The following is a 26,490-nucleotide window of genomic DNA, read 5'->3' as shown; positions in this document are numbered from 1 at the left end:
AAGATACCCAGTTGTCCACGGTCAACAACAGATCTAGGTGCACCTGCAGTTTACATATATGTTCCTTTAGAGCAAGGATGCCCAATTCCCAGTCCAGGGGCCATTGCAGCCCTCGGGGGCCCCACCCTCTGGCCCACTGAAGACCTGCTGGAGCCCATGCTGGCCCAATACAACTCCCCGACGCAAGCCAAGTTTTCTCTCCACTGATTGCTGCTTCACATCTGTGAAGCAGCAGTGGCAGTGAAGGAAAAGCTGCCCTTGCTTTGCACAAGGCCTTTTATAGGCCTTGAGCTATTGTGAGATCTTCGGGCTCTCCAGGGCCATCCGTGTGCTCAACATCTTAACCCTACCTCTGGAGAACAGTGAGTCTCACTAGTCTTGAAGCACATTCCTGATGGACATTATTTTAACCACCATGTGCATCTTTGCCTGTGAACAATTTATGTGTCCATGTGTTTTATTTCCGTGCAAGAGGTGTGTGGTCAGGAGTTATGTTACCCCCCCCCCTTTTCTGGCCTGGTCTGTACTTTGGGTAAAAGCACTTCCCTGACTGTCCCATGTGTATCATTGCCTCAGTAAAATTCATTCATTCATTCAAGTCCAAATATATTAATTTATGTAAATTTAAAATGTAAATCAATTCTTTTTTTCCTGACCCCAACAGTATCAGAGAGCTTCCAAGAGCTAAGTGAAAGGCATTTTCCCCTAAACCATATAAAAACCATCTTTGTCATTCTAAATCCTAAAATGATATCAAGTTGTCAACATCAGAAATTTTTATCTTACTCAAATCGTTTATTTAAAAATATATATATATATTTCCAATTCAGAACTTCTCACAAACATTTTTATATAAAATATGTATCCCTTCAGTGAATGGAAACAGTTTTATTGTATACATGATTAGAAAATAAGTTTTGTATGCAAAATATGCATTTCTTATAAGTATGTTGTATTCCAACTCTTCAAAGCAAAAAGGAAAAATGATAAATAATCCTTTGCTGCGTCATCGATATGGAACAATTTAAATTTGTGTAATGCACAGCTTTTTTTTTTTTTTAGACCATGTGTGTATAAACAGTATAAATATATTGTGGGTAAGACCCAGTGTATTAGTAGAAAGAGGTGTTTATTAGGTCCAGTCCACTGGAATTTGCTCCTATTGCAAGACCCACTGAAATACATTCCTGTTAATTTCAATAGGATTTTAATGGGAGAAGATCCCAGTGTGCCATGAGTTCTAACTTAACTGCATACTACTCTAAGATACAAACCCTGTTGAAGCAAATGGGATTTGCACAGGTGTCTTGCTTAGTGAATTGTGCCTGATAGGACTCTACTGGGTCAAAGTTGAATTTTCATGGTGGTCACGTACAAACTAATTCTTGTCCTCTTCCAAACACCTAGTTCCTATTACTATAGAAAACCACTTAGTGAAATGTTTCATTTCATTAACTTAAATGTTAGATTTTGTATTTCAAGAGCACACTATCACACAATAGTGTATAAGCAGGAAAAAGAAGAGACCAAGGAAGAAGCTATATTTCATTTTTACTGCCAACATGTTTAACATTATAGCATACTGTAGTTGTATAAAACATGCAATTTCTGGGATAAATAATGGACATGGCATGAATGAGGTCACATAAAATATGTCTTATACAAAATTTAAATTAATCTGATTAAGTGCCTCCAAGGCCTTTTGCTCCCAGCGACATGTTCTCAAAAACACACAACTGAAATAATGTTCCTATTTCTAAAGCTATGTGCTAAGAGAACAGGATTCAAAACGTTTAAGATACACCTACAGTATGTTTCAGTTCTTAAGGGTTTGTAACAGTTCTTAGATACTGTGCAATGAAAATGTAAAAATAGTTAATCGGTACTTTTCCAGAAATAAAAAACACACCAAGGATAGTATGCAAAAAAGGAAGGCAGACTGAAATGTAGTAGCACTTAGTAAGGGTTTAAGTCAGGATTGAGGCTTGTAGAAAGGGTTGGATAGGAAGCTATGTCCCTTGTTGTCAGCTACCTAGCAATTCTAATCTGACCAGTTCATGGTGGTCTGAATCCATGTTAAACTGACCACCCTCTCCCCCTTCTAAACCCATGAGATTTACATTCAGAAGAGACTGACATGGACAGAAGTTATTATATGTAAACACAGTGCACTATATTGTTTTGCCACAAAGCAAAATTGCATCCTAAGGGTAGGTAAACCTCTGCACCCCCTTGAATATTTAGAATGGGCATAAAATTTAAGGGAATATAATTAATTTAAGGCATTCAAGGATGGTAAAACAGGACTGCCCAGGAAGAACTAAACAAGCCTATACTTGGAACTTCTTATTCTACTTAGCTGTTGAACACAGACATGCAGCTTTAGATATACAGGTGTGAATGATATAAACTTCAACAGTATGGCTTTATACAAGTGCATAGTTGCAACTGCAGTTAATGGAATATGAATAATAGGTATAAAAATAAAGTGGAAAGTTCCTTTTTTTTTTTAAACCCTCTTGCAGCATTACAGTACAATATACATATATACACACACATCTCAGCAAGCACACACACACACACACAGACACACAAAGTAATAATGATTACTTCTTTAAGATGCAATCTTCATCAGTACGACAAATCCTCCCTGCATTCAGTCTTCTAGCAAAACTTGCTGGTGGCATTTCTTTACAAAAACTGAACAGGGGTGGGATTCTTCACATTTTCCTGCTTGTTCCATTCCTTTTTTGAAATGTAGTGTAAGTCTTTCCAGGTGAGATTTTGTGGAATAGAAGGTAGACGCATCCATGTACTATTATCAACCATTCCTAATCTTATCAGTCATCCAGAGGGATTCTATTTTACTGAATTTTTATCCCGTTTTTCTCCCCAGAGGGCATCCAAAGCGGCTTACAAAAAAAAAATCATAAAACCACATTTAAAATAATCATAATACTATATCATTAAAATATCCTAAAACATAAAAATTGCCATAAAAATTGCAATAAAACACCAAACCAACAGCAGACACCTTTTAAGAAAGGGCAAAACCTGTAGAATCCCAATGCCCATTATTAAGAAGGCCGTGAACTCAGAAGGCTTGTTTAAAAAGAAATGTCTTTAGGCCCTGCTGGAAAACCTCTATAGAGGGAGCAGCTTATAAACAGAGGGAGAGGATTCCATGAGGTTGGTGCCACTATGAGAAGGCCCTGTTTCTTGCCACCATCCGTCCTACCTCCATAGGTGATGACACTTGTAAAAGGGCCTTCCCTGATGAATTGAGGGGATGAGTTGGATTATATAGAAGCAGGTGGTCTCTCAAATACCCTGGCCTCAAACCATATAGGGCTTTAAAGGTCAAAACCAGCCCCTTGAACTGGGTCCAGAAATGCATTGGCAGCCAGTGCAGCCACCAGAGCAGCAGCCCAACAGTCAAACTATCTACCTCCAGTGATCACAAGGGCTGCCACATTCTGCACTAATTGTAGTTTCTGAAGTGCCCAACATTGCACAATTGCAACAGGGATCAAATGTGTACACCTGTGGGTTGGGCAAAAATGGATTAAGGGTAGCCTCACATAAAACGTATCACAATATTCTTAGCCTCAGTGTCACCATGGCATGGATCACCGTGGCCAGGTGCACATGATCCAAGTATAGTCGCAGCTGACACACCAGCCAAAGTTGGGCAATGGCCCCTCTGGTCACAGCCACCACCTGAGAATCCACGAGCAGCTGCGAATCCAGGTAAACTCCCAGGCTGTGGACCCGCTCCTTCAGAGGGAGTACAACCCCATTCAGAGCATAGCAATACTCTAGCACCTGCATCATGGATTGATGGACCATCTGAATTTAATCTCAGTTTCTTAGCCCTCATTCCGGTCCCAACCAATTCCAGGCAGAGCTTCAGAGCTCCAACAGCCAGTCTGGTATCTGGCGGAAAGGAGAGATAGTGCTGGGTGTCATCAGCATACTAATAGCACCCCACTCCAAATTCCCATGACCTGTCCCAGCAGTTTCTTGTAGATATTAAATAGCATGGAAGACAGGATTGAACCCTGTGGCATCCCACACCTCAAGGGCCAGGGTCTCAAACAGGCACCTCCCAACACCACCATCCAGGACCTGTCTGTTAAGCAAGTCAGTGCCCCCAACATGGCCAATCGCGCCCAGGAGGAGACCATGATAAATGGTGTCAAAAGCCAGTGAGCGGTCCAGCTGGACCAAAAGGGATGCACTCCCCCACTCCAGTCACCAGTGTAGGTCATCCACCAAGACTGTCCCTGTCCCAAAGGCTGGTGTGAAGCCAGATTGAAAGGGATTCAGATCCGCTTCATCCAAGATCCTCTGGACTTGCGACGCCACCACCTGCTTAGCCACCTTGCCCAGAAACAGGAGATTTATCAGTGGAATCTAGGGAGGGCTTTTTCAGAAGGGAGTGAACCACCATCCACTTTAAAGCTCACGGCAGCACCCCCTCAAGCAGAGACGAATTAACCCACTGTCCACACAACCAGATGCTCCTGGGTAGATCTAATGAGTTATGCTGGGCAATAATCAAGCATGCAGGCTGATGGCCTCACACTCCAAAGGAGCCTGTCCACATCCTCAACCTGAAGAGAATCCCATTAAACTGGTCTAGTAGTCACTTAAGGGGACATGTGGCATCCAAGTCATGATGAATATGCACAATTTTATCTGCAGAATGCTTTGCAAACATGTCACAGTGGGCGACTAATGTGTTCCTTCTGATCTATCAGAGAGGCCTGATGGAGCAGGCCTCGCACAACATGTAACAATTCTGCTGGACAATTCTCTGCAGATGCAATGGTGGCAGAGAAAAGTAGCTTCACTGCCATCACTGCCACAGAATAGGCTGTACAGTGAGCTTAGCCTGTGTTCAGTTCAGCACAAGTCTTCTGCCACCTTCTGATCCTTATCGCCATAACTTCCATGGCCCGTTACTCTCTTAATAGTGGCACCCCTCCCCTTCACCAAGCTCCCTTTTGAAAGCACATACTATAACAGCAGGGCCCACCCCCTGAGACCAGTCTATCTAACCATCCAGCACAGCAGCCAATGAGATAGTTCACCCACAAAGATTGCTCATACAAAAGTAAACTATCAACCTTCTAAGGATCCAGGTCACAAGAACTGGGCATCTCAGCTCTGCCCCATCAACCTTCATCATCACCCTTCTCTCTCAGTGTTCAGGCTTCCCAACCCTCCCCTCCCCTAATCTCAAGCTTTAAAACCACCACCCCTTCACTGGGGCTCAGGTTTTACAACTACTGTCCTCTTCCGGGTTCAGGCTTCAACCACCCCCCCACCCCCACAGGGACTCAGGCTATTATATTGAAAAAACAACACTGGAATTATTAGTAAGATGTATTGCAGCAAAAACACACATCTCCCTGTAAACCTCTTATATATATATTTATATATAACTGTCTTTCAGGAACACACATATATATATTTCGCATATGTTTTGGGATCCGATGTTTCAGTCTTATTTCAAGGAAGAAAATCGCCTTCAAAAATCACTGCATTCACAGAAGGCAGTTAGCTGAAAAAGAGAGAAAGATCTGGTTAATTGTGTTATATGTTTGTTTAAAAGCAATGACATTCATTTTATGGCCTGCAAACCACAGATCCCACTGGTTTAATATACACAAATCTGAAATAAAGCATCAATAAGCACATGGCATTCCCAATTTCATTAACATACAACAAAGCACTCTTGCAACCAGGACCTGGATGGGTACTTACACCATGTATGCTTGCTTGGGAGAGAAAGTGTGAGGCAAAACACACCCACCACCCTGATGAAAGGGAACATGAGGATTGTCAGGAACAGGAAAATGCATACCGCTGGGGGTTTTTTGGTGTGTGTGTGGGGGGGGGGAAGGGTAAAAGGCATTACTGACAGCTTTCTCAGAGCAAAGAAGTCATATTTGGTTTGGGAAAACAGGAGACAGGACCAGATTTGGACCAGACTCAGGTGATGGTCTCAATGATATATGCAGGAAAGGGCAAAGGGGAAGGGAGTGGCTTTCCAAGCTTTCCTCTCCCTTCAGATTCAAGGGGCCTTCACTTAGTGAAACACAGAATTCGTTCCTTATGACCAGCAGCTCACTTGCAGAGCAACTTAGGCTGCAATTCTATGCACACTTACCTGTAAACCCCACTGAACATACTGGGACTCATTTCTAGGTAGATGTGTATAGGATTGTTATGCCTTTCACAAATAAATTGTAAAGAGGAGAAGGGGGGGGATAAAAGACATACCACTGCAAAGAAAGCCAAGTCATATTAAGATTTCACAGCACCATCAAGAAAAGCAGTGCACACATCACCAGCTAAAAGAAAAGCTGCACCAAACTTTAAAAGAGATATATGTTGCTGCCTGTATTTCAGCTTGCAGAAACATATACAAATCACAAATTTGACTGTTTAAAAGGTCCAAAAAATTATTACTTGTGTCAAAAGTTAGCAATATAAACTTAAAAGCATGTTATGACAAACACTTGGAAATATGGATTTTGAAAACCACTATATTCAAAACTTCAAAACTCAGATGCATATGTTGAACTTTTGAAATTGCTTTTGAAGGAAATTGCGCTCACATGCTTCTTTTGCCAAAAAAAAAATAAAAATCCAAAACAGCATGCTTTACTTTAAGAAAGTAAATGCATTCTTCCTATGGAAATTCACCCTATTTACCTCTTCAGAACAAATACATCGTCATCATCGCTTTCACCGTCATCAAAAACATCAACATCATCAAAATCAACATCAGCAAATGACCAATCCCAGTCTTTACATGCCAAATCAAGCAATCTGCAAAAGGAGGTTTTAAAGTTTGAGCCACAGTCTACTAAAAACATTCTTAACATGGCTGGCAACACTGCAATATGAATTTCCCCCAAGACACAACCCATTTCAGAAGCATGAGTGCAACAACACTAGTGCAAGAGACCCCGCTTGCAGAAGTTACCTATACCATGTTTCTGGGGAACCCCCTTCCATTGCAGCCTCCCTGGCAAAATTCTACAATTTTCTCAATAGACTCCAAGCCCATGAGCAGCTTTTCAGAGGACTCAGGGAGCTGTCCCGGGGGAGGAGGGGGGCAAGATAGTCTGCTTGCATTCATGCTGTTGCACTTGTGCTATCTAAGACAAAACCCATTGGTTGCAGTCTAGAAAATAGAAATTCCTTACTGTCCATTCCTGTTCTGGGAAACCAAGTTACTTTTAGTAAAGAAACATCCTGTAGCTAAAATGCTTCTAACAATTATTCTTAAAACCATCAAGTTTTATGCACTGTGATAGACAGGACCTATGTATGTGGTTTCTCTGGCAGAGAAAGGGAGACATTCCTGATTCTTTGGGATTGCCCCTCCCATAAAACTGGAAGCAGGTCAAGTTGGTAAATTGGCTTCTCCTCTGCAGAGGGACATCCAACCCCCGAGACCAGAACTGGAAAAGTTGAAGAAACACCTTCCATGTGTTTCCAAACACAGCCCCTAAACCCACACAGCCAAACTTTAAAGAGAAAAAAACCTAAACAAATCCCCTTAACAGAGATTAAAGGCAACACAACGAATACAGAATCATCCCCCAGGAAGCCTTAGCTAACACACCGACACAGCCTATCGTCCAGAAGAGGGGTCTCTAAACCCCAGCCCGGGGGCCAGATGTGGCCCACAGCAAGTCTCTTTCCGGCCCACGGCCAACCTCTTCTCCCCTGAAAGCCTCTGGCCCATTCAACTGAACAAGACCAGAACTGTGCTCTGATTGTGTCTGGAAGGTGTTTTGAGAGCCAGAGAGGTTAAAGGAATGAGCCTATTCATTCATTTATTCACTTATCTAAGTTCCATCTCTAATTTATTTATTTAATTATTATATTTACCGTAGATACTCGCCTATAGTATGTGAAATTTTTGCTAAGTAATCAAGCTCTAATTCTCACTTTCCCTGATCTCTGGGTCAATCAGAGGGCAGAGCCCTTCAACTCTGAAAAGTTTCCTTTCTCAAGGGCAGGCAGGCACCATGCTTCTCAAGCCGCAGGCAGGCACAGCTCCTTAGAAGCAATTTGTTAACCTTTTATTCTCCGTTCTTCTGCTGCAGCCTGGTTCTGCTTTGCAAAGCAGGTCTGTTTTTTGAAACTCCAGGATGGGAATCCTCCTTTCCATCTGAAGTAGGCTACAATTCAATGCACCCTTACTTAAGAATAGTTGTGTTGGCAACCTTCAGTCTTGAGAGACTATGGTATGGCGCTCTGAAAGGAGGTTTTGGAACATCGTCTAGTGTGGCTGAAAAGGCCAATTTGGGAGAGACAATCCCTTCCACAACGGGAGCAAGTGCAGTCTGTCCCTGGTCTGTCTCCCTGGCTATGGGCCTTCCTTCTTTGCCTCTTAGCCTCAGACTGTTGGCCAAGTGTCTCTTCAAACTGGGAAAGGCCATGCTGCACAGCCTGCCTCCAAGCGGGCCGCTCAGAGGCCAGGGTTTCCCACTTGTTGAGGTCCACTCCTAAGGCCTTCAGATCCCTCTTGCAGATGTCCTTGTATCGCAGCTGTGGTCTACCTATAGGGCGCTTCCCTTGCACGAGTTCTCCATAGAGGAGATCCTTTGGGATCCGGCCATCATCCATTCTCACGACATGACCGAGCCAACGCAGGCGTCTCTGTTTCAGCAGTGCATACATGCTAGGGATTCCAGCGCGTTCCAGGACTGTGTTGTTTGGAACTTTGTCCTGCCAGGTGATGCCGAGAATGCGTCGGAGGCAGCGCATGTGGAAAGCGTTCAGTTTCCTCTCCTGTTGTGAGTGAAGAGTCCATGACTCGCTGCAGTACAGAAGTGTACTCAGGACGCAAGCTCTGTTGACCTGGATCTTGGTATGTTCTGTCAGCTTCTTGTTGGATTAGACTCTCTTTGTGACTCTGGAAAACGTGGTAGCTGCTTTACCGATGTGTTTGTTTAGTTCGGTATCGAGAGAAAGAGTGTCAGAGATCGTTGAACCAAGGTACACAAAGTCATGGACAACCTCCAGTTCATGTGCAGAGATTGTAATGCAGGGAGGTGAGTCCACATCCTGAACCATGACCTGTGTTTTCTTCAGGCTGATTGTCAGTCCAAAATCTTGGCAGGCCTTGCTAAAACGATCCATGAGCTGCTGGAGATCTTTGGCAGAGTGGGTAGTGACAGCTGCATCGTCAGCAAAGAGGAAGTCATGCAGACATTTCAGCTGGACTTTGCTCTCAGTCTGCAGAGGTTGAAGAATAACACCCATGGAAAGCAGTGTGTCTACTTCTGAGTAAAAAGGGTTTAAGGACAAAATTATGGGAGGAAGAAACTCAGTTACTTATTCGTAACCTTAACCCCACCTGCTCCCTGTGTTATTTGGCCGGACTCCTTCTTTTGGTCATGGTCTCAACTATTTTCGAAAGTTAGTGAATCCTGGCAAGAGACGAGCCTTTATGCTTGCAAGATTTAATATTTTCCCTTCTTCGGTCCTCTCTGGAAGGTTTCAAAATATCCCACGAGTGTAGAATTCGCAAATTTTGCCAGCTGGAACCCGATACAGTCGCCCATATTTTATGTCACTGCTCCACTCATAGTTACCTTCGCAAACGCCTATTAGAGCCAATTCTATCTAACTTTATTGGCCCCTCTGAAGGACGTGTGAGCTTCCTCCTTGAGGATAGCTCAGAAGTAACTACCAACTTGGTAGCAGATTTCCTGGTGGCTGTTATCAAAAAATGTAGTCACTTGTGAATTATTATTTGGGATGTGTTAATGAAGGCAAGCTCTACATGAAGTTAAAAAAATGTTATTTTTTCTACCTTGTGTATTTAATTGTTTTAAATGCCAATAAAGGTTTATGAAATGAATGAGTAAAAAGGGTTGCAAATATATGCAGCTGCATCTCTCTGCTGTGAATTGAATTGCACACTCCCAGTTACGTGTTATGGGTTGTATGTTGTACATAGAGCTTCTGGCTTAACACACCAGACACCTTAAAGGTGGATTTGATTCCTGGTTCTCCTGCAGTGGTTGCCAACTTTTTTCACTTGCATATCCCTTGGCAGCCCATTTCCATAAATTGTACCCTTTCTATTAGCAAAATGTTTGTAATTAATAATACAAGCCCTCATCTCCTCTCTATGAAAGCCCAGGCTTCATGTATTCATCACAGTGTTTTCTCTTTTTATCTGTTTGAAGAACAGAAGACTCTGCCTTTGCACTGTTTTGCACTAGAAGTGTGCTGAGAAATTCTGGGTGATTGATCACTTTCCATATTATGTTTCAGCTTTTTTACTGTGCTGGTTTTCAATTACTGGTTCATACATGAATTGATGACCAAAACTAGCTATTGGTGGGCTTTCACATCCAACTAGCTACCTCCCTTCCCGCCTTGCTGGTCCTTGCAAGGCATTCCTGTCTTGCAAGGCATTCTGGAGCATGACCTGCCTTTTTCTACCATTATTCCATTCTTTTTCAAGTACCCCTTAAAGGTCCTGTTGAGTGTACTGGGAGTACATGAATACCAGGTTGCGAACCACTGTTTTACTGGTATGTTGTTTACAGTGCACTTACTCTGACAGCGCTTACAAAAAGGTGATGAAGACCAGAATTTAAAAAGAATAAAAATGTATCTGATGATCTTTTACTATGTTTTTAATAAATTAGAGGCTACAGTTCTTAGGTAACAATTAGTGGTGGGTTATTTTTCAGGATCTGGCCTCGAGTAAAATCAGACAAAACTATAGTCAGACACCCCCCTAAGTTTAACCCCCAACTTATCTGAGGGTCATAGAAAATTCCATGATTGTTGGCTCAAAACCTGCCCTCGACTTATCTGTGGGATCAACTTATAGGTGAGTATCTGCGGTAATACAGATCCAGAACCATGTCACTGGAATCTGAACAAGCAATGAGTAGAATGCTTTTCATTTCACAACAGGAATTTAAGATAGGAGTTTCCTGTATTTTTGTTGCAGAGAAAGGGAATAATGTTTTATACTTCAGGCTATAACAGAGCAGTAGGTTTAAAAGGTGGGTCCTCAGACAGTAGGTGAGACATTATGTCTCCAGGACCCTCTGCAGCACCCACCTCCCAAAAACCACATTAGCTGAGGAAAATGTATCTATGTTGTAGTGATGAGTGAAGGCAAGCACCAAAGATCAAGTTGCCAGCCTACAGATCTCATCCAGTGAAGAATGACCTCAAAAGGCCCCCTCCCCCTCCCTGGAGAGAATGTGCTGTGGTCCCTTGAAGGAAGAATCTTCCCTAGCACCTTTTAAGTTAAGACTAAACAGGATTACAACCAATAGGAGACGGTGCTAGATGTCCATCTGGTGAAGAACACTAATTCAACAAGTAACTCTCATGAGTTCTTGCTTCTAGTTAGCAAATTTAAGTAAATGTTTTAAAATTGGCCCCTTTTTCTTAGTGAATTTAAATGCTAATTTCACATGTCTTGATTCATTAATGCTACTTGGTCCATGAGAAGAAGCACTGTGTACTGAACACAGCATGTCAATGTATGCAGGAGGTGCTTCCTACCAGAAATGGCAAGGAACTAGAATTTATTGTCAGTGGCCATGGCAGTGGTCCAGAGGCCAAGGTGCTTAAGGAACCTGGAATATTCCATTCCACTCCATGGGCCATTTCTGAAAGTATCTTCTTTGAATGCTTCAAAAGCTCCTTTTGAAACTCCAGGGTGTGGGCATAGCTTGTTTGGCAGTCCAAAAGTCATTTTTGAGTTGTGAGAACTCAAGAGTTGCTTTCACACCAAGTTCTGGATTGAGACATCTCTTGAAGGTGAAAGTTGAGCCGGAAGAACAATTTAAGAATGATCTAAGCTTACTTATCTCTCCCATGTATCATTCTAGACAGAACACGTTTTGAAGTATGCATTTATTTGTATATATGTACCTCATACAAAATTAAACTTTAATTTAGGAAATTTAGACCCCCAATGACAAAATTTGATACTTCAAAAAAATGAAATAAAATTAAAAAAATCAATGCCTTAAACAAAATATAATTACTGCAGCAGACAATCTAAGATAGGGCAGTTTAGCTTTGGACAACCAGGCAACATGGGCAACATGACCCTTACGATACCCCTGGCTGGTCCAACCCGGAAGTAATTGGCGATGACGTGATGATGTCACCGCCAATTACTTCCAAATTCTGAGCCTACCAAAGTTCATCATATGAACTAAAACAGTGCAGCACTACTATTAACACTATTCATCAAACACAGAATAGAAAAAGTAGTCACAGAACTAACTTATTGCTGAACACTATAAAAATGCTTACTTCATTCAGTAGAATCAGCAATGTGTTGACAGAAGATATAAACAGGGAGATTTCAGTTTACTGTGAATTCCCCTTCTCGGTGGACTCCGCGGCTTTCTAAAAGAATGCTTTCTAACGCCCATTAATCTTCTCTTCAACCCCCTTCTCTTCTTAAGCTCAGCAATTTAATTAGCTTTGCTGTATTTTTTATCCCCCCTTCCTTGGTCCTGTAACTCTTTCCAGGCTTAAGACTAGACTCACAACAGCACCTCTGATAACACAGGCCTACAAAATTGAGGGTCAGAAAAGTTTTTCCCAAACTTTATGGTGGTTTGATATGAATTTGGGGTTCTGATTCCAAAAATGACATCCGTTTTGCCCGATCACATCTAGCTTTGGAGATATAGTGTAGCCTAATTAGTGAATGGTTCAAGCAGCTTCCTCATGAGGAAGCTGCTTGAACTTCACTAAAGAGGCTATACCATGTCTCCAAAACTAGACGCGATAGGACAAAATGGATGCCATTTTTTGAATCAGCACCCCAAATATACCCAGGAATTAGTGTAATGTTTAAGGAAGCAAAATGTGTGTTGGCCTATGTAAGCAACCAACAATTTCAGAAATACTGAAGTCTCAATGTTGAAAGGCTTACACCAAAAATAAATGTAAAATTTTGGAGTTCTTTAAAAGATTACATTCTCTAAAAAATATGAAGGCCATTCTTATAAATCTTGCACTAATTGCAATACCAGTGGCAATAATACATTATTCAATTTACTAACAAAAGAGAGGGTTTTGATTTTTTTTTTGTCAGAGACAAGCTCGTAGCCAGCTCAGAAACAGGAGGACAGTCAGAATGGAAAGTCAAATCAAACATTTTCAATAAAAATAAATACATGGCAGCAGTTTTGTTGACAAAAGATAACTCTGTTAACTACTATAACTGCAATATCTAAGGATCCTAAATTGCAATTACAACAAAAAATTATTTAGAGTCTATTGAACACCACATCTTTATATTAAGGGGTTAGCTAAGGAATCTAATTGTTGGCATTGTAATTTGCCTAATACATAATAATGTGGTTGTGCACTGCGATACTATTCTTTTGGGAAGTTGTGTTAACTTTATATTACAACAAACATTGATATTTGTTGATACATGTTCTTTTGAACTACTTGCCTATTTCATAGAATTTAACTGGGGGACAGTGGAAATATACTCTGCGTGCCCTTACTGTAGCAAAAGGATTTATATTAAAATACTGGATATGTCCCCCCAACTATTACTTAATGAATTAAAGTCCTGTCAACATTTGAGCATATGGCTCATAGATGACAACTATGCATCGTCATATTTTGAATATTTAGAAGCCTTTTAAAGATATCTATGTATAGATTGTTTATAGCTTATCATTTATAGCAGTGTTTCTCAAATATTGGATTAGGACCCACTAGGTGTGTCATGAACCAATTTCAGGTGGGTCCCCATTTATTTCAATGTGCATTTTATTTTTAATATATTACACTTGGTTTGTGACTGCATTTGGGGAAATGTTACAGACCTGTACTTTTAATAGGTGACTATGTATATGTTTTTAACAAAGATAGTCAATGGGGCTTACTCCTGGGTAAGTGTAGATAGGATTGCAGCCTTTGGGGTATTTGGGGAATTTTTTAAAAACAGATCAGCAACTGCTTGGGAGAGTCAGGAGGTTTTCTTTAAGTAAATTTTTTAATTTATACTTATTGTAAACTTTTGATTTTCAGGCAGCCCAATCCTAAGCTTCCTGGTGCCCAGAGGAACAGTGGTGCCAAATACAACCGCTGTGTCCTGCAGGTGTGGGGAAGCCACTCGAGGTCTCCTAGGGGAAAAGAGACTTTCATCCCCCCAAGGAAAGCCCCAGGCTCCACAATGGGGCTTCTCAAGTTTGTGCTGACTATTTATCTGTGCTGTCACCAGCACAGAATTGAGAACCTTTGTGTTGGGCTTTGCAGTCCAACATGAAAGGTAGGATCTGGTGGAGGCAGCCTCCCTACCCCTTCCCGGGTCAGTTCCTCTCCGCATTCCGCAACAGCTCCCCTGCCCAAAAGACCGTACCACTGCCTGGCGGTCCCACTTATCTCTGGGCAGTGTTCTCCTCTTGGCGCTGGGCTCAGTGCTGATTGGTGCTAGTCTGGCACCGGCACTCCCTATTCTGAGAGTGCCGTAAATGTGCCTTAAAGCATATTTACAACACCCAGTGCCAACTGTCTTGAGGATTGGGCCCTTATTATGGGGCAGGAGGTCTGGTCTAGAGGGTAGAGCCTCCATTTGCCTGAAGATTAACATCCACAAGGTCGCCAGTTCGAGGCCACCGGCACCGTGCGACCTTGAAGCAGCTGGCAAGCTGCAGCTGAGCTGTTCCATCTGCTCGGAGCGTGGGAGGATGGAGGCCAGAATGTTAAACCAGATCGGAGTGTAACATCTTGAATGTAGTGGTTCTTGAAAGAAAGAACCTTCTTTCAATTTGTAAAAATCCCTGCGTGGATTTAATAAGCCTGCCTATGTAAACCGCCTTGAATAAAGTCTTGAATAAAGACCAAGAAAGGCGGTATATAAATACTGTATATTATTATATTATTATTTTATTTTTTTGTGTGGGGGGTGTTAAAAACTTTTCCTGCTTGATGACACTTCCGATGATGGCATCACTTCCAGGTTAATGATCCTACTTCCAGTGGGTCCCGACAGACTATTATTTTAAAAAGTGGATCCTGGTAGTAAATTGTTTGGGAAAAACTGAATTATAGCATAGATTGCTTATTGTTTATTAATTTTTTTTAATTTTTATGCAATTCATTTGTTATGTATTCTTTTCTAAAAATTTTTGTTATTTACTAATAGAGAAAAAGGTCAAAGTATAACTTTGATTGGATTTCTAACTTCCAATATGTTTTGAGGGGAAAATCCCTTCCTCTGGGTAATACAGAAAAGAAAACCATTGTAACATGTTAAATGTTCTGTATGGCACTGAGTATTTTCCCCCTGGATACAGCATTTACCTTTGCAGTTAAAAGCTGTCCTCAGGGTAAGTGAGGGAGTAACGCAATAGAGAGCATTGATGGGAATATTTCCTGGCATGCTCCTGTCTCCCTGTATCCATGGTCTTTATCCAAACAGAGGGTTTGACCCTTTCTTTCCTAAGTGTTCTAACAAACAATAACTTTATTGTTATACTAATTGTTATACTAAAATTGGAGGTCTGCTTTAGTAAGAATTATGGGTTCCAATCAGAACAAAAGTAGCTGCACTTAAGTTCATTAAGGTGTAATTTATATTTTCCATTTATTTCAAAAGTGCAACCACCTTTCTCTGGATTGGACCAGAAATACTTAATATACTTATCTTTATATGATCTTTCAATGGTCACTTTGACATCAGTATTACCCATAAGTCAGTGATGATAATTATTTTATACATATCACAATCAACAAAGAGGGCAAAGCATGAAATGCACACAACTGCCCTTCAAACCTTTCTGAGATACTCAAACATTGCTAAATGACTATATTGCTTTTGCCTTACAGGAAACTGTTTTCAAGAATTACCTATATAACAGAGCAGGGATTGTAACATTTATGAACTCTGTTAAACTATGAAGAATCTACACATTTAAGGTTAAGGAAATGCCCATTATTGTTCACATCAATTTATTCCCCAAACCTACAAGTACTAAACTAATTATTATACAGATATTTTAAAAAATATTGTCATTTAGGCTTTATAGCTGAATTCTTCCAGTTAGTGTGCCTTTGTGCTTGAGACACAGGTTCCTATTACTTACTATTGAAATGTTACACACACACACGCACGAGTACAGAAAAAAAATCAGTGAAGAATAATTCGAAGGACAGGCCCAGAACTACAAAAAGAAAATATGATTAAAAAAAAATGAGCCAAAAACATGGTACATATTGTGCTCATTCAAACTTCATGACATTAAAAAAGCTTCAACTTTCTGATTTAGAAAGCATCACTCTCAGCATCACATTTAGAAAGTTATGCCTTTTATAACTTCTAGGCAGAGCAAGCCCAATATCATCTAAATGACACTCTCATTTACACTCTCACATAACATTACACTTTACATTACACATTACACTTTACACTCTCACATAACACCAGAACCAGGGGACATCCATTAAAATTGAGTGTTGGGAGGGTTAGGACAGACAAAAGAAAACATTTCTTTACTCAGCGTGCGGTTGGTCTGTGGAACTCCTTGCCGCAGGAAGTGGTGACGGCATCTGGCCTGGATGCCTTTAAAAGGGAATTGGACAAGTTTCTGGAGGAAAAATCCATTATGGGTTACAAGCCATGATATGTATGTGCAACCTCCTGATTTTAGAAATGGGCTATGTCAGAATGCCAGATGCAAGGGAGGGCACCAGGATGCAGGTCTCCTGTTATCTGGTGTGCTCCCAGGGGCATTTGGTGGGCCGCTGTGAGATACAGGAAGCTGGACTAGATGGGCCTATGGCCTGATCCAGTGGGGCTGTTCTTTTGTTCTTATGACATATAATATTGAAGATTATTCAGAGGAAACAGCTAGCACAAAATCTGGCTCAGCTAATCAGTGTGGATTATCAAAGTATATCTGCTCCTGTGGCAATGATGCAGCAAATTGCCCGATCCTCTTTGTTCTGGGTATGTTCTAAATCAAATATGGTACAAATATAGTCGTTCTGATTTCTGGAAGCTTTGAAGCAGAGCAAAGCCTCACCTTCAAGCATAGTTCACCTTACAATTGCTGATGGACATCAACAGAAGACACATCAGTAATTAGTGTGGGAAAAAATTAAAAGCAAAGCACTCCATTGCTTCAGTGCCGTGTTTCCCAACCTGGGGATCATGACCCCTGGGGCAAATGTACCAAACCTTCCTTTGGGACACTAGTCCCTTAAGGAGGGCAGTAACCCAAGCAGGGACCCATAGCTGCCGTCAGAGAAGCACTTTCAAGTTTTTCTGCCTCTGTCGCCGCCAAACACATGTAAATAAAGGGTTTTTATTTTAACTTACATGCTTTAGTCGGTGGCAGCAAAACCCAGAAGCAGCACTCCTTAAGGGGGGTAGCCTCTCAAACAAAGGTTGGGAAACACTGCTTTAGTGCTTCCATAAACGCAATTCCAAAAACCTTTTGTGTTTGTGAAGTAAATGGATTTGACTTCTACTTTAGCCATGGATTTCAACTATCAGCTCTTGCAATGTGTAGCTTACAATTTCACCCTACTCCCTCTTCTGAATACCTTCAAAAAGATTAGAAAAGAGGAATCCAATAGGAAAAACTAATAAATACACTGTAGTACAAATAATAAAAAACACTGCTGAAGTGGATGCAAGACTTCAACCACTTTCAGAGATATGGAAATATCTAAAATGGTCTATGCAAACTGTGCAATATAGTCCTATAAAAGTACCAATAATCAACCATATTAAACTATTACCCTGGTTACTTTGTACCTTGGTTTATTTGCAGGAAGCTGTCTGCTTGGCCGTCTCATCGACTGGTTTGGCTGCACCTTCATGGATGTTCTTGGGGAAGATCGGGCAAAAGGGTCTGGTGTTGGAGGCTTCTTGGGAATCTTTTTCCCCAGGCGGCTCACCCATTTCTGTTGTTCTTCTGTAGAACTGGCCAGCAGAAGTAGATTTTTTGCCGTCGAAATATCATAATTTACTAAAATATAAAGTCAACATCTCAGAATTCATGCATGGGAAAAAATTCATTTCATTGTATTTATATGAAAAATACAGGTCCAACCTTGATATACACAGATTTTTTATACATGGATTTGACTCAACATAAACACTGCAAATGAGAAAGAATATGCTGATCCCTGAAGGTGGGGAAAAATGCATTCCTTTAAAATAACAGTTTAAAGAAAACTGCTTTTCTTACTGTTGCAGACAGTCATGCAAGGGGAGGTGCAGGGCCAAGGTGTGAAAGAGCGCCAAGTTTAAATGATGGCTGCTCTGCCCTTGGCAGGCAGCCCAGAATAAAAAACCAGGCAGGTGAGAGCCAGAAAGCTCCTGGCTGCAAAAGGTGGAGAGGTGGGGGGGGGGGAGCAAAGATACTCCCAGGAAAAAAATAGAGCCCCCCCCCCTTGCATTCTCCAGTGGGGGGGTCAGCAGAGCTCATCCAACTCTGTCCTGCTTGCCAGAAGGCTAAGGCCAGACTGGGGAAGTCCAGGCAGCCCCTCCCCCTCAGGAAGTTCTGAACTCTGCCCCCCTGAGAGGGAGGAGCTACCCATCCATGGACTAATCCGAACATGGAGATCCCACTGGAGAAGCTGTTTTTAAACCACAATTGTAAAAGGACACACTTAATTTTTTTAAACTGCTCTTATTTAACACATTTTATGGTATCAGCAGGGAGTCCCAGAATCAAACTCCTGCAGTTATTGAGGCAAGACCTTATTCCAGGAGGAGCAATGGAGGGGCAAGAAACCTGGAAATGCGTCTTTAAATCTATTTTTCCACTGCTTTTTAATCCACTGATTTTTTTTAATCCACTAGGGGTTCCAGAACTTAATTTTGATAGGATCATTTCTAATGTTAACAAGATGAAAAATCTTACTAACAACAGTCAAATGATAGGAAAATCCTAAAAACAAAACATTATTTGGACTTCCCCTGGGATTGCCTGGAGCTTATTTGAGGTTCCAGAATTTGAAAAACAATGGTTGCACACACATTTCTCTGAAGGAGAGTTAGCCACCAATCTTCACCTGTAACATGCAGACAGAGAGCAGCATTCTAGGGTACACTCTCAGTTCATACAGGAGAACAAAGAGATCCAACATGTCTTTCCAGCAGTCTGTGTGAACTGACTATGCACAAAGCACAAAATTCCATCTTCTTCTACAACACACAAAATTCTAGTCCTCGAAAGAGAACATCAATAGTTCAAAAAACTCCCTGGACATAGAAGTAGCTAAGAATGTTATTATACCAGCATATATTCTGAACATCACATCTTTTTGTCCCAATTATATTCAGAAGCAGCAGAAGAATAGACCTTTTTAGTCACAAAGAAAGCATAGGATATTCTTCTCCCTCTCCAAAATAGAAAATAACTTTTTGTTAGAAGCAGCTTTGTAGTAGTACTTCATAAGACAGAATTGCATCTATCAGTCCTAACAGACCAGCCCAGTTACATGAAACATATCCTAGATACCTTTGCAAGGTGCTATAATTTCTTCTTTTCTATCCATGTGATCTTTATGACATTTGATATGGCAGCGACGGCATTCCAAAGCAGGAGGAGGTTTGAACATGTGCCACAAGGGCTTCATACAAGCCTCACAGTTGGTTGGAAAGTGATACAGAGTAGGTATGAATTCATGTCCCTTGTGGCAAATATAATTTGACTTCTCCCCTGCAGACTCTGCAGGAAATTCTAGTTCTTTCTTGCTTTCTCCTTCATTATCATACAGGATCTACAACCGAACAGAAAGAACCATGCCAATAATTCTTGATACACAAGGCATATTTCCCAAACAAACCAAACATGTCTGCAAGCAGAGGCAAAGACAGATATAACCAAGTAAGGAGGGTGGAAAAAGCCTGGAAGAAAGAAAAATAACACAGTGGAAATTCAGACAAGACGTAAAATGTACTGACCTGATCTCCACATATAATTCATTAAAAACTATCACCCAGCTTTTCTCCCAAAAAGACCAAAAACTGCATTATATTTTTGTAGGTTAAAATTGTGTGGGTCAGGCCTATGGGCACTTAAATTTATATGATAGATCTCACTAAACTGAAGGAAGGACAACATGCATGATAGCTGGAGTAGACGTTTTCACTTCCTGGTAATGTGAAGCCCCTATACCAGCCATTTTCAACCACTGTGTCATGGCACACTGGTGTGCTGCGAATGGTCCCCAGGTGTGCTGCGGGAGTTTGGTGGAGGGTCATTTATTAATAGGACCATTGGGGGATATGAGCCCCCTACCAACAGCATGGTGTGCCTTGTCAACTGTCCAAAAACTGATGGTGTGCCTTGACAATTTTAGTACCTTGTTAGTGTGCCATGAGATGAAAAAGATAGAAAATCACTGCCCTATACACTTGGAACTTCATCTGAATTAGACTAGAAACACACAAAACACTTTCCACACCCCCTTTAGTAAAACAAGCTCAATTTCACCTCCCACAAATCTACATGGAAGTGATTTGAGGTGATTCTAGAGTGCTTATACAAGAACTTATTTTGGCTAAACTGTCCATAATTTTAAAAAATCTAAATATAAGTAAACTACAAACTGTGTATGTTGATATATCCTTGTTCATATTTTTAAAACACATATTTTATATTGTATTATATATGTCATAAACATTTAAACATAAGCAAGCTACATAATTTTGACCTGATTTTTTTTTTAGTTAGAGTGGCTTCAACAGTTTCTCTCTTGAGTCAAGAAATGATAATCAGGTCAAACACTGAGAATCTATATTTTGAGAGGAACTACACTGAGAGAAACAGCCATTCTTTAAAAATAGTTTTAACACAATTAGAAGAATAGCATATTCTATTTACACAAGACAAGGGTACCTCATCGTCTCCACCACCACCCCTTTAATTTTTTTACTTAAAAATTTTCAATTTCAGAAGTGTTTACCTGGAAAATCCTGGGAATATCTTTGGAATCTGCTCTGTACACATCAGTTTGTGTGACCGGTCGGACATGGAACAACTTGCTATGGAGGAAGAAATGCAGAAAAATAACAAAACTATGCAAAATATGAAACACTTCAAATCTAAACCACCAATGTCTGGGGAAGTTTTCCCACCTACGTCACTTGAATGCATAGATAAATATATCTATGTAAACACATAATTTTTATTCTAAACCTCTACCAATACGGATTTTGCAATCAGTGCATTTTAAAACTTGCAGACAAATTACTCTTCCCCTACGCAGTCTTCAAAACAAGTGGTGGCAATTAAGTCCAAATAGTAAGAAGAAATGGATGCAATATGTATGGTCTTTGTTTATGAGAAAGGAAAGAGGAAATACATGTGCATAACGTCATTTGGTTGAAGAACTGCAACCTAGGTTCAGAAGTTGGACATGTTACAACTACTTGGTCCAGGAAATAGGATATTATGCCAGCAGAGAGGGGTGGTTAGCTGTTCTTTTCTAGAACCCTCATGTGGAGAAATAGTGGCAGAGGAAGTGGGAAAAGGAATTAGGAGACATCTTCACTGCAAAGCACACTCCTTCATCAAAATGTAAGGGCTTTAGGGGGTGCTCGCTCAGCTGATGTCCTATCTCCTATGAGATGGGGTCAAACTGAAGCTAATTGTTAGCCCTCTGTGCTAGGAGACTTTGCTCCTCAGTTAATCCTATCTCATCAGGGGCATGAGGGCATTCCCATTCTGTTAGGAATGCTTCTTTTCCTATACCAGGGAACATAGACTGTTTCCCATGAACTCACATATTTGACATGGCTTGAAGAAGCAGTTGCTCCAGCAGCTGCATGGATTGTCACTGATTCTGGCAACTATTTGTGCCTGCGCTATATTATTTACATGGGTTGCATATAGAATGGCAAAGAGTATTGTTGATGTTTAAACACCCTGAACAACTAACATGCTGGGTATATTTGTTTTAGAAACCTCAAGCTATGGTCAGACAAAACCACTTATTGGGCAGCCTATCTTAAGTTGGTGGGCCCTCAGCACATTGCTATGGTGAAGCTTTCAGTCTAAAACTTGCTCCCTTTAAAATATGTCCTGAAGATGTTCTATCTAGTTGCCTTTAGAGGACCCAAAATAGTTTACTTTAGCACGTTCTTTACCAATTTAAAAGATGTGGTTTTACTGCATTTTTACTTAAAGCAAGGTAGTGGAGGCAGTCACCAAACAAAATAATAGTTGCACAACAGCTTGTTCAATGGTGAAGTGAATATTTCATGCTCCTAATTTTGATTTACAAATACATTGGAACTAGATATTTGTCTCAGTTGGGGGTGGTGTATATATCACACCCCTGATCCTTAGTTAGGACACTGGTCTCTTCACTCTCCCTCTACTCAACTTGTCTAGCCTGTGCAAATACTACTTGCCACATCTAATAATAGAAAATTAGAGTTGGAAGTGACTTTTGAGGTCATCTTGCCCAAGGTTCCTCTTAAAAATCTCCAACACTGCATGAAGCAGACTATTCCAGAATCAAATAGCTCTTACAGTTAGGAAATTCTTACTCATTTCCAGACTAAACCTCCCCTATATTTTTAACTCTAGTTAAAATTAGTCTAGTTCTAGTTCTAGTTCTGCCCGCAGAAACCACAGATTAACCATTGCTAACAATAACCACAGTTTGGAAGACATGTAATAGCATGTGGCATTAGCTAATGGTTAACAGCAAACCCTGGAGAAATTGACTGGAATAGATGAGTGCCAATATAAAGCATCAAATATAAGGCCAGGACTGGGGTAGATGAGATTATGTCTGTTTTCTTAACTATAGCCAAAAAGGATTGAAAACACTATGAACTGACAAAGCCTACTCTACTGTTGAGTACTCAGACTTTTACATCATTATCATATCCACACAGCACTAGCTGACATTCTTAAATAATTTATGGTTTTTCTACTAGCTCAAAATAGTTTTCATTCTAAGAACTTTGGGACTGAACATTCTACAATGTACTGTATATTAATATAATTAAGTGACATAGTAATACTTACTCTATGTCTAAGACCATGTAAGGGTTTGATTGCTCTTTATCTTGTTCACTGTGATAGAATAGTATCTTCTTGCTGCTTACAATAATATACTGTCAAAAGATGAAAGCATAGGCTGTGTCACAAATATTCATTTTGAATTTTGTCATCTTTCTTACATGATAATATTCTTACACAAAATGAATTTACATTAAAAGTTGTTTGGATAAACCACTAGTACTTTTGACATAATTTTTTAAAGGGTACATATCAGCTGGACCACGTTGAGGTATATGCCAAAGCACCTGCTCCATGGATTATTTTTGTAGGTTTGTGATTGCAAACAAATGTTTTGTTGCTCAATAGCTAAAATGTGCAGAAATAAATTCTCCCCCAAACACAGTTCACCCCAGTCTGTAGCAGTAAATAGACTAGCCTAGTAGATGCAAAACATAGTTTCATGCATTTCTGTTACGTTTGTTTATTTAGAGTAGCAGTTTTCAACCACTGTGAAAATTCGATGAGTTTTCACTAGAAGCTAGTGACTCTAGTGACTTTCACTAGAAGCTAGAGACTAGAGGCTGTCTCAGGTGTGCCGTGGGATCAGAGGAGGCAGGAAGCGGCTACTTTGAGGGAGAACAAGCTTTGCAGGGAGACTGAGCACAAGCACAGGGAGAACAAGCAAGAGAGCAGCCAGGGAAAGGGCTGGTTGCAGCTGCTTTGCATCCCATGCAGCAGCTGAAGAGTCCGCTTGGAGCTTGCTCCTGCTACTAAGCATGACTCAGGTTGCAGCCTGATCCTCACTTTCCTGGGAGTAAGCCCCATTGGCTACTATGGGGCTTACTTCTGAGTAGACATGCATAGGGCAGTCAGGCTGCCTTAGGCTGGCAGTGAAAAGGGTTCCTGAAAGTCCCCTTTCCTTGCCAGTTTCCCTGCAATTCCCCCAAGTGACCCTCCCTGCACTTTGGGGCTTTTAGAGGAAGGGTGCTGGACCACAATCCTATCCACACTTACCTGGGAGTTAAGCCCCATTGACTATAATGGGACTTTCTTCTGAGCAGGCATGCATAGGATTGGACTTTTGGTTGCACTCTTTTTTCTCAAATACACAAGCAGGCAATTGGCACTTCTCTCTCCTCCCCCACCCCCTTCCCCAGGCATATTCCCCCTTCCCAAATCTCACAATCACAGTTAGCAACTCTCTTACTGTCCCTCCCCTCACTTGTCAGCACCTTCCAAAGAAACAGAATCACTGCCTCACATTCTCTCTCTCTCCCCCGGTTTAATCCTCCACTTGTTTCAATCATGTCTCCTCACTGCCCCTCACCCACTATGTGATCAACCTGCTCTATCTTTGCCAACACATTCTGGCACTTTTGATAAGAATTTGAACATAGGATTTTTCCTCCTTTTCAAAAACCACATATACTTCCCTCTCTATGCTTCTTGTCGATTTTTTGTCGTGTAATGATTTAATTGTATTAATTTTATTAGTTCAAGATTAACTGTAATATAGTAATTTAATGTAAGTAAAAAACTGGTAGTGTGCCTTGACAATTTTAGTGCCTTGTCATTGTGAGCTGAAAAAGGTTGAAAATGGCTGACTTAGAGCCAGGATACAAATTGCACTCATCACTTGACAGCAGTCCCACCTTGTAAGAGCACTGTCTACAAATTTTTTCTGCTTCTTTCCTTCCTAACTATTGGGAGAAATTATCCACTAAAAAGAGACACATGGGGAGGACAAATGATCCATGGAGAAAGGGAACCAGCAGTTTGTCTTTTGCTTTTGTGTGCTCAACTTCTATCCCAGGGGTCGGCAACCTTAAACACTCAAAGAGCCATTTGGACCCTTTTTCCGGAGGAAAAAGAACCTCAGGAGCCACAAAACCCTTTTGACATCTAAAATGAAGATAACACTGCATATATAGTTTTTTTTTCACCTTTATGCTCTTATAGGTCCCATTTTTATAATGTAGCTTTTAGTAGCTTTTTTCACCTTTATGCTCTTATAGGTCCCATTTTTATAATGTAGCTCTTGTAGCTTTTAGTTAGTTTTGTCATACATTCTTGTCCTGTGTTTTCAGATGACTGGTCCTCTATGCTGTTTTGCCTGATTCCAAGGCCATTCTCTGCCTGGAGAATTAGGCCCACTTTAAGCAAATTAGCTCCCCTTCTTTCCCCCAACAAATGACCCTGGTTCTGCCCTGCACTCCTGCTGGACCCCACCTCCAGGGTAGCTCGCCTGTTCAACCTGCAGAGGTCCTCTCTCCTGCCAGCAGCCTCCCACCACTACAGCAGACCCTGGGTCCTCAGCAGGTCTTGGGCACAGCAGCCACACTTCAGACTCCAGTGTCTCCAGCAGTCCCTTAGTCACAAAGTCAGTCAGAGTATCCAGGGCAGAGTCCAAAGTGAATAAGTCAAGTCACAGTCCAAGGTCAGATTCCAAAGTCAGTCAGAGTATCCAAGTCAAAGACAATAAGCCCAGTCAGTCTCCTCTCCAACCCACACCCCTTTTCCTGCCTCAGGTGCTCCTTATATCCCTGAGGGCCCTACTGCCTTCAAGTGGCTGCAGCTGTGCAGCACACTCTGCTGAATGCCCAGGCCTTACCCTTAAAGGGGCCACTGCTGACACCACATCTACCTCCTCACCAGATCTTCCAGGATTCCAGTACATATGGCGGTTATGACATCTGCTTATCTTACATGGATACTAAAGAACTCCCCCCACCTTCCAGAGGCACCCTGCTGGAAGGAAAAAAGGACACAGACTCCAGAGGTGGGGAAGAGAAGAAGCCAGAGCTGGGGGGGGAAGGTGGGGGGGGGCAACCACAGGCCAGCTTCTGCCCTGCCTGCCCGCCCGCCCGCCCTCCCTCCCTCAGGCTGCAACCCTCTCCACACTATCCTGGGAGTAAGCCCCATTGGCTACAATGGGACTTCTGAGCAGACAAGTTGGTTGGAGCTCTCAGGCTGCAGTCCTCTCCACTTTCCTGGGAGGAAGCCTCACTGACTACTTGTGAGTAGACTTGCATAGGAGAAGGCTGAGGCTGCAGCCCTTCACACCTTCCTGGGTGGAAGCCCCACTGACTACAGTGGGGCTTACTTGTGAGTAGACATGCACAGGAGGAGGCTGAGGATACAGCCCTCCACACCTTCCTGGGAGTAGCCCAGGGACTATATCAGGGCTTACACTGGAACAGACCTGTGCGGGCTCCCACTCACCCGTCCTTGCACTTGGCCTTAAGCAGGCTTCAAGGCTGCCATCCCAGGCACCCTTTCCTGGGAGTAAGCTTCATCCTCTGTAATGGGGCTTACAACTGAGTAGACACGCATAGGAGCAGGTGCCAAGGCTGCCATCCCAGGCACCCTTTCCTGGGAGTAAGCTTCATCCTCTGTAATGGGGCTTACAACTGAGTAGACACGCATAGGAGCAGGTGCCAAGGCTGCCATCCCAGGCACCCTT

General features: G+C 41.6%; 1 protein-coding gene across 4 annotated transcripts in view; it reads right to left on the bottom strand.

The window, feature by feature from the left end:
• Positions 1-1,535: 1,535 nt before the first annotated feature.
• The window catches only part of ROCK2 (Rho associated coiled-coil containing protein kinase 2), a 113,803-nt gene continuing 88,848 nt past the window's right edge, over positions 1,536-26,490 (bottom strand). For all 4 annotated transcript variants that reach the window (XM_066612028.1, XM_066612004.1, XM_066612011.1 and 1 more), the window contains 5 exons: positions 23,052-23,140; positions 20,977-21,055; positions 19,527-19,788; positions 17,813-18,026; positions 1,536-5,569 (listed from right to left, as the gene is read on the bottom strand). In XM_066612028.1, the coding sequence (XP_066468125.1) occupies positions 5,566-5,569; positions 17,813-18,026; positions 19,527-19,788; positions 20,977-21,055; positions 23,052-23,140 (648 nt within the window). In that variant the 3' untranslated portion in view covers positions 1,536-5,565. The remainder of the gene's footprint in view (positions 5,570-17,812; positions 18,027-19,526; positions 19,789-20,976; positions 21,056-23,051; positions 23,141-26,490) is intronic.

The sequence above is a fragment of the Tiliqua scincoides genome, chromosome 1 (assembly GCF_035046505.1).
Source record: "Tiliqua scincoides isolate rTilSci1 chromosome 1, rTilSci1.hap2, whole genome shotgun sequence".
NCBI classification, from domain to species: Eukaryota; Metazoa; Chordata; class Lepidosauria; order Squamata; family Scincidae; genus Tiliqua; species Tiliqua scincoides.
The sequence above is the reverse complement of the archived record's forward strand: the minus strand, read 5'-3'. Positions and strand labels throughout refer to the sequence as shown.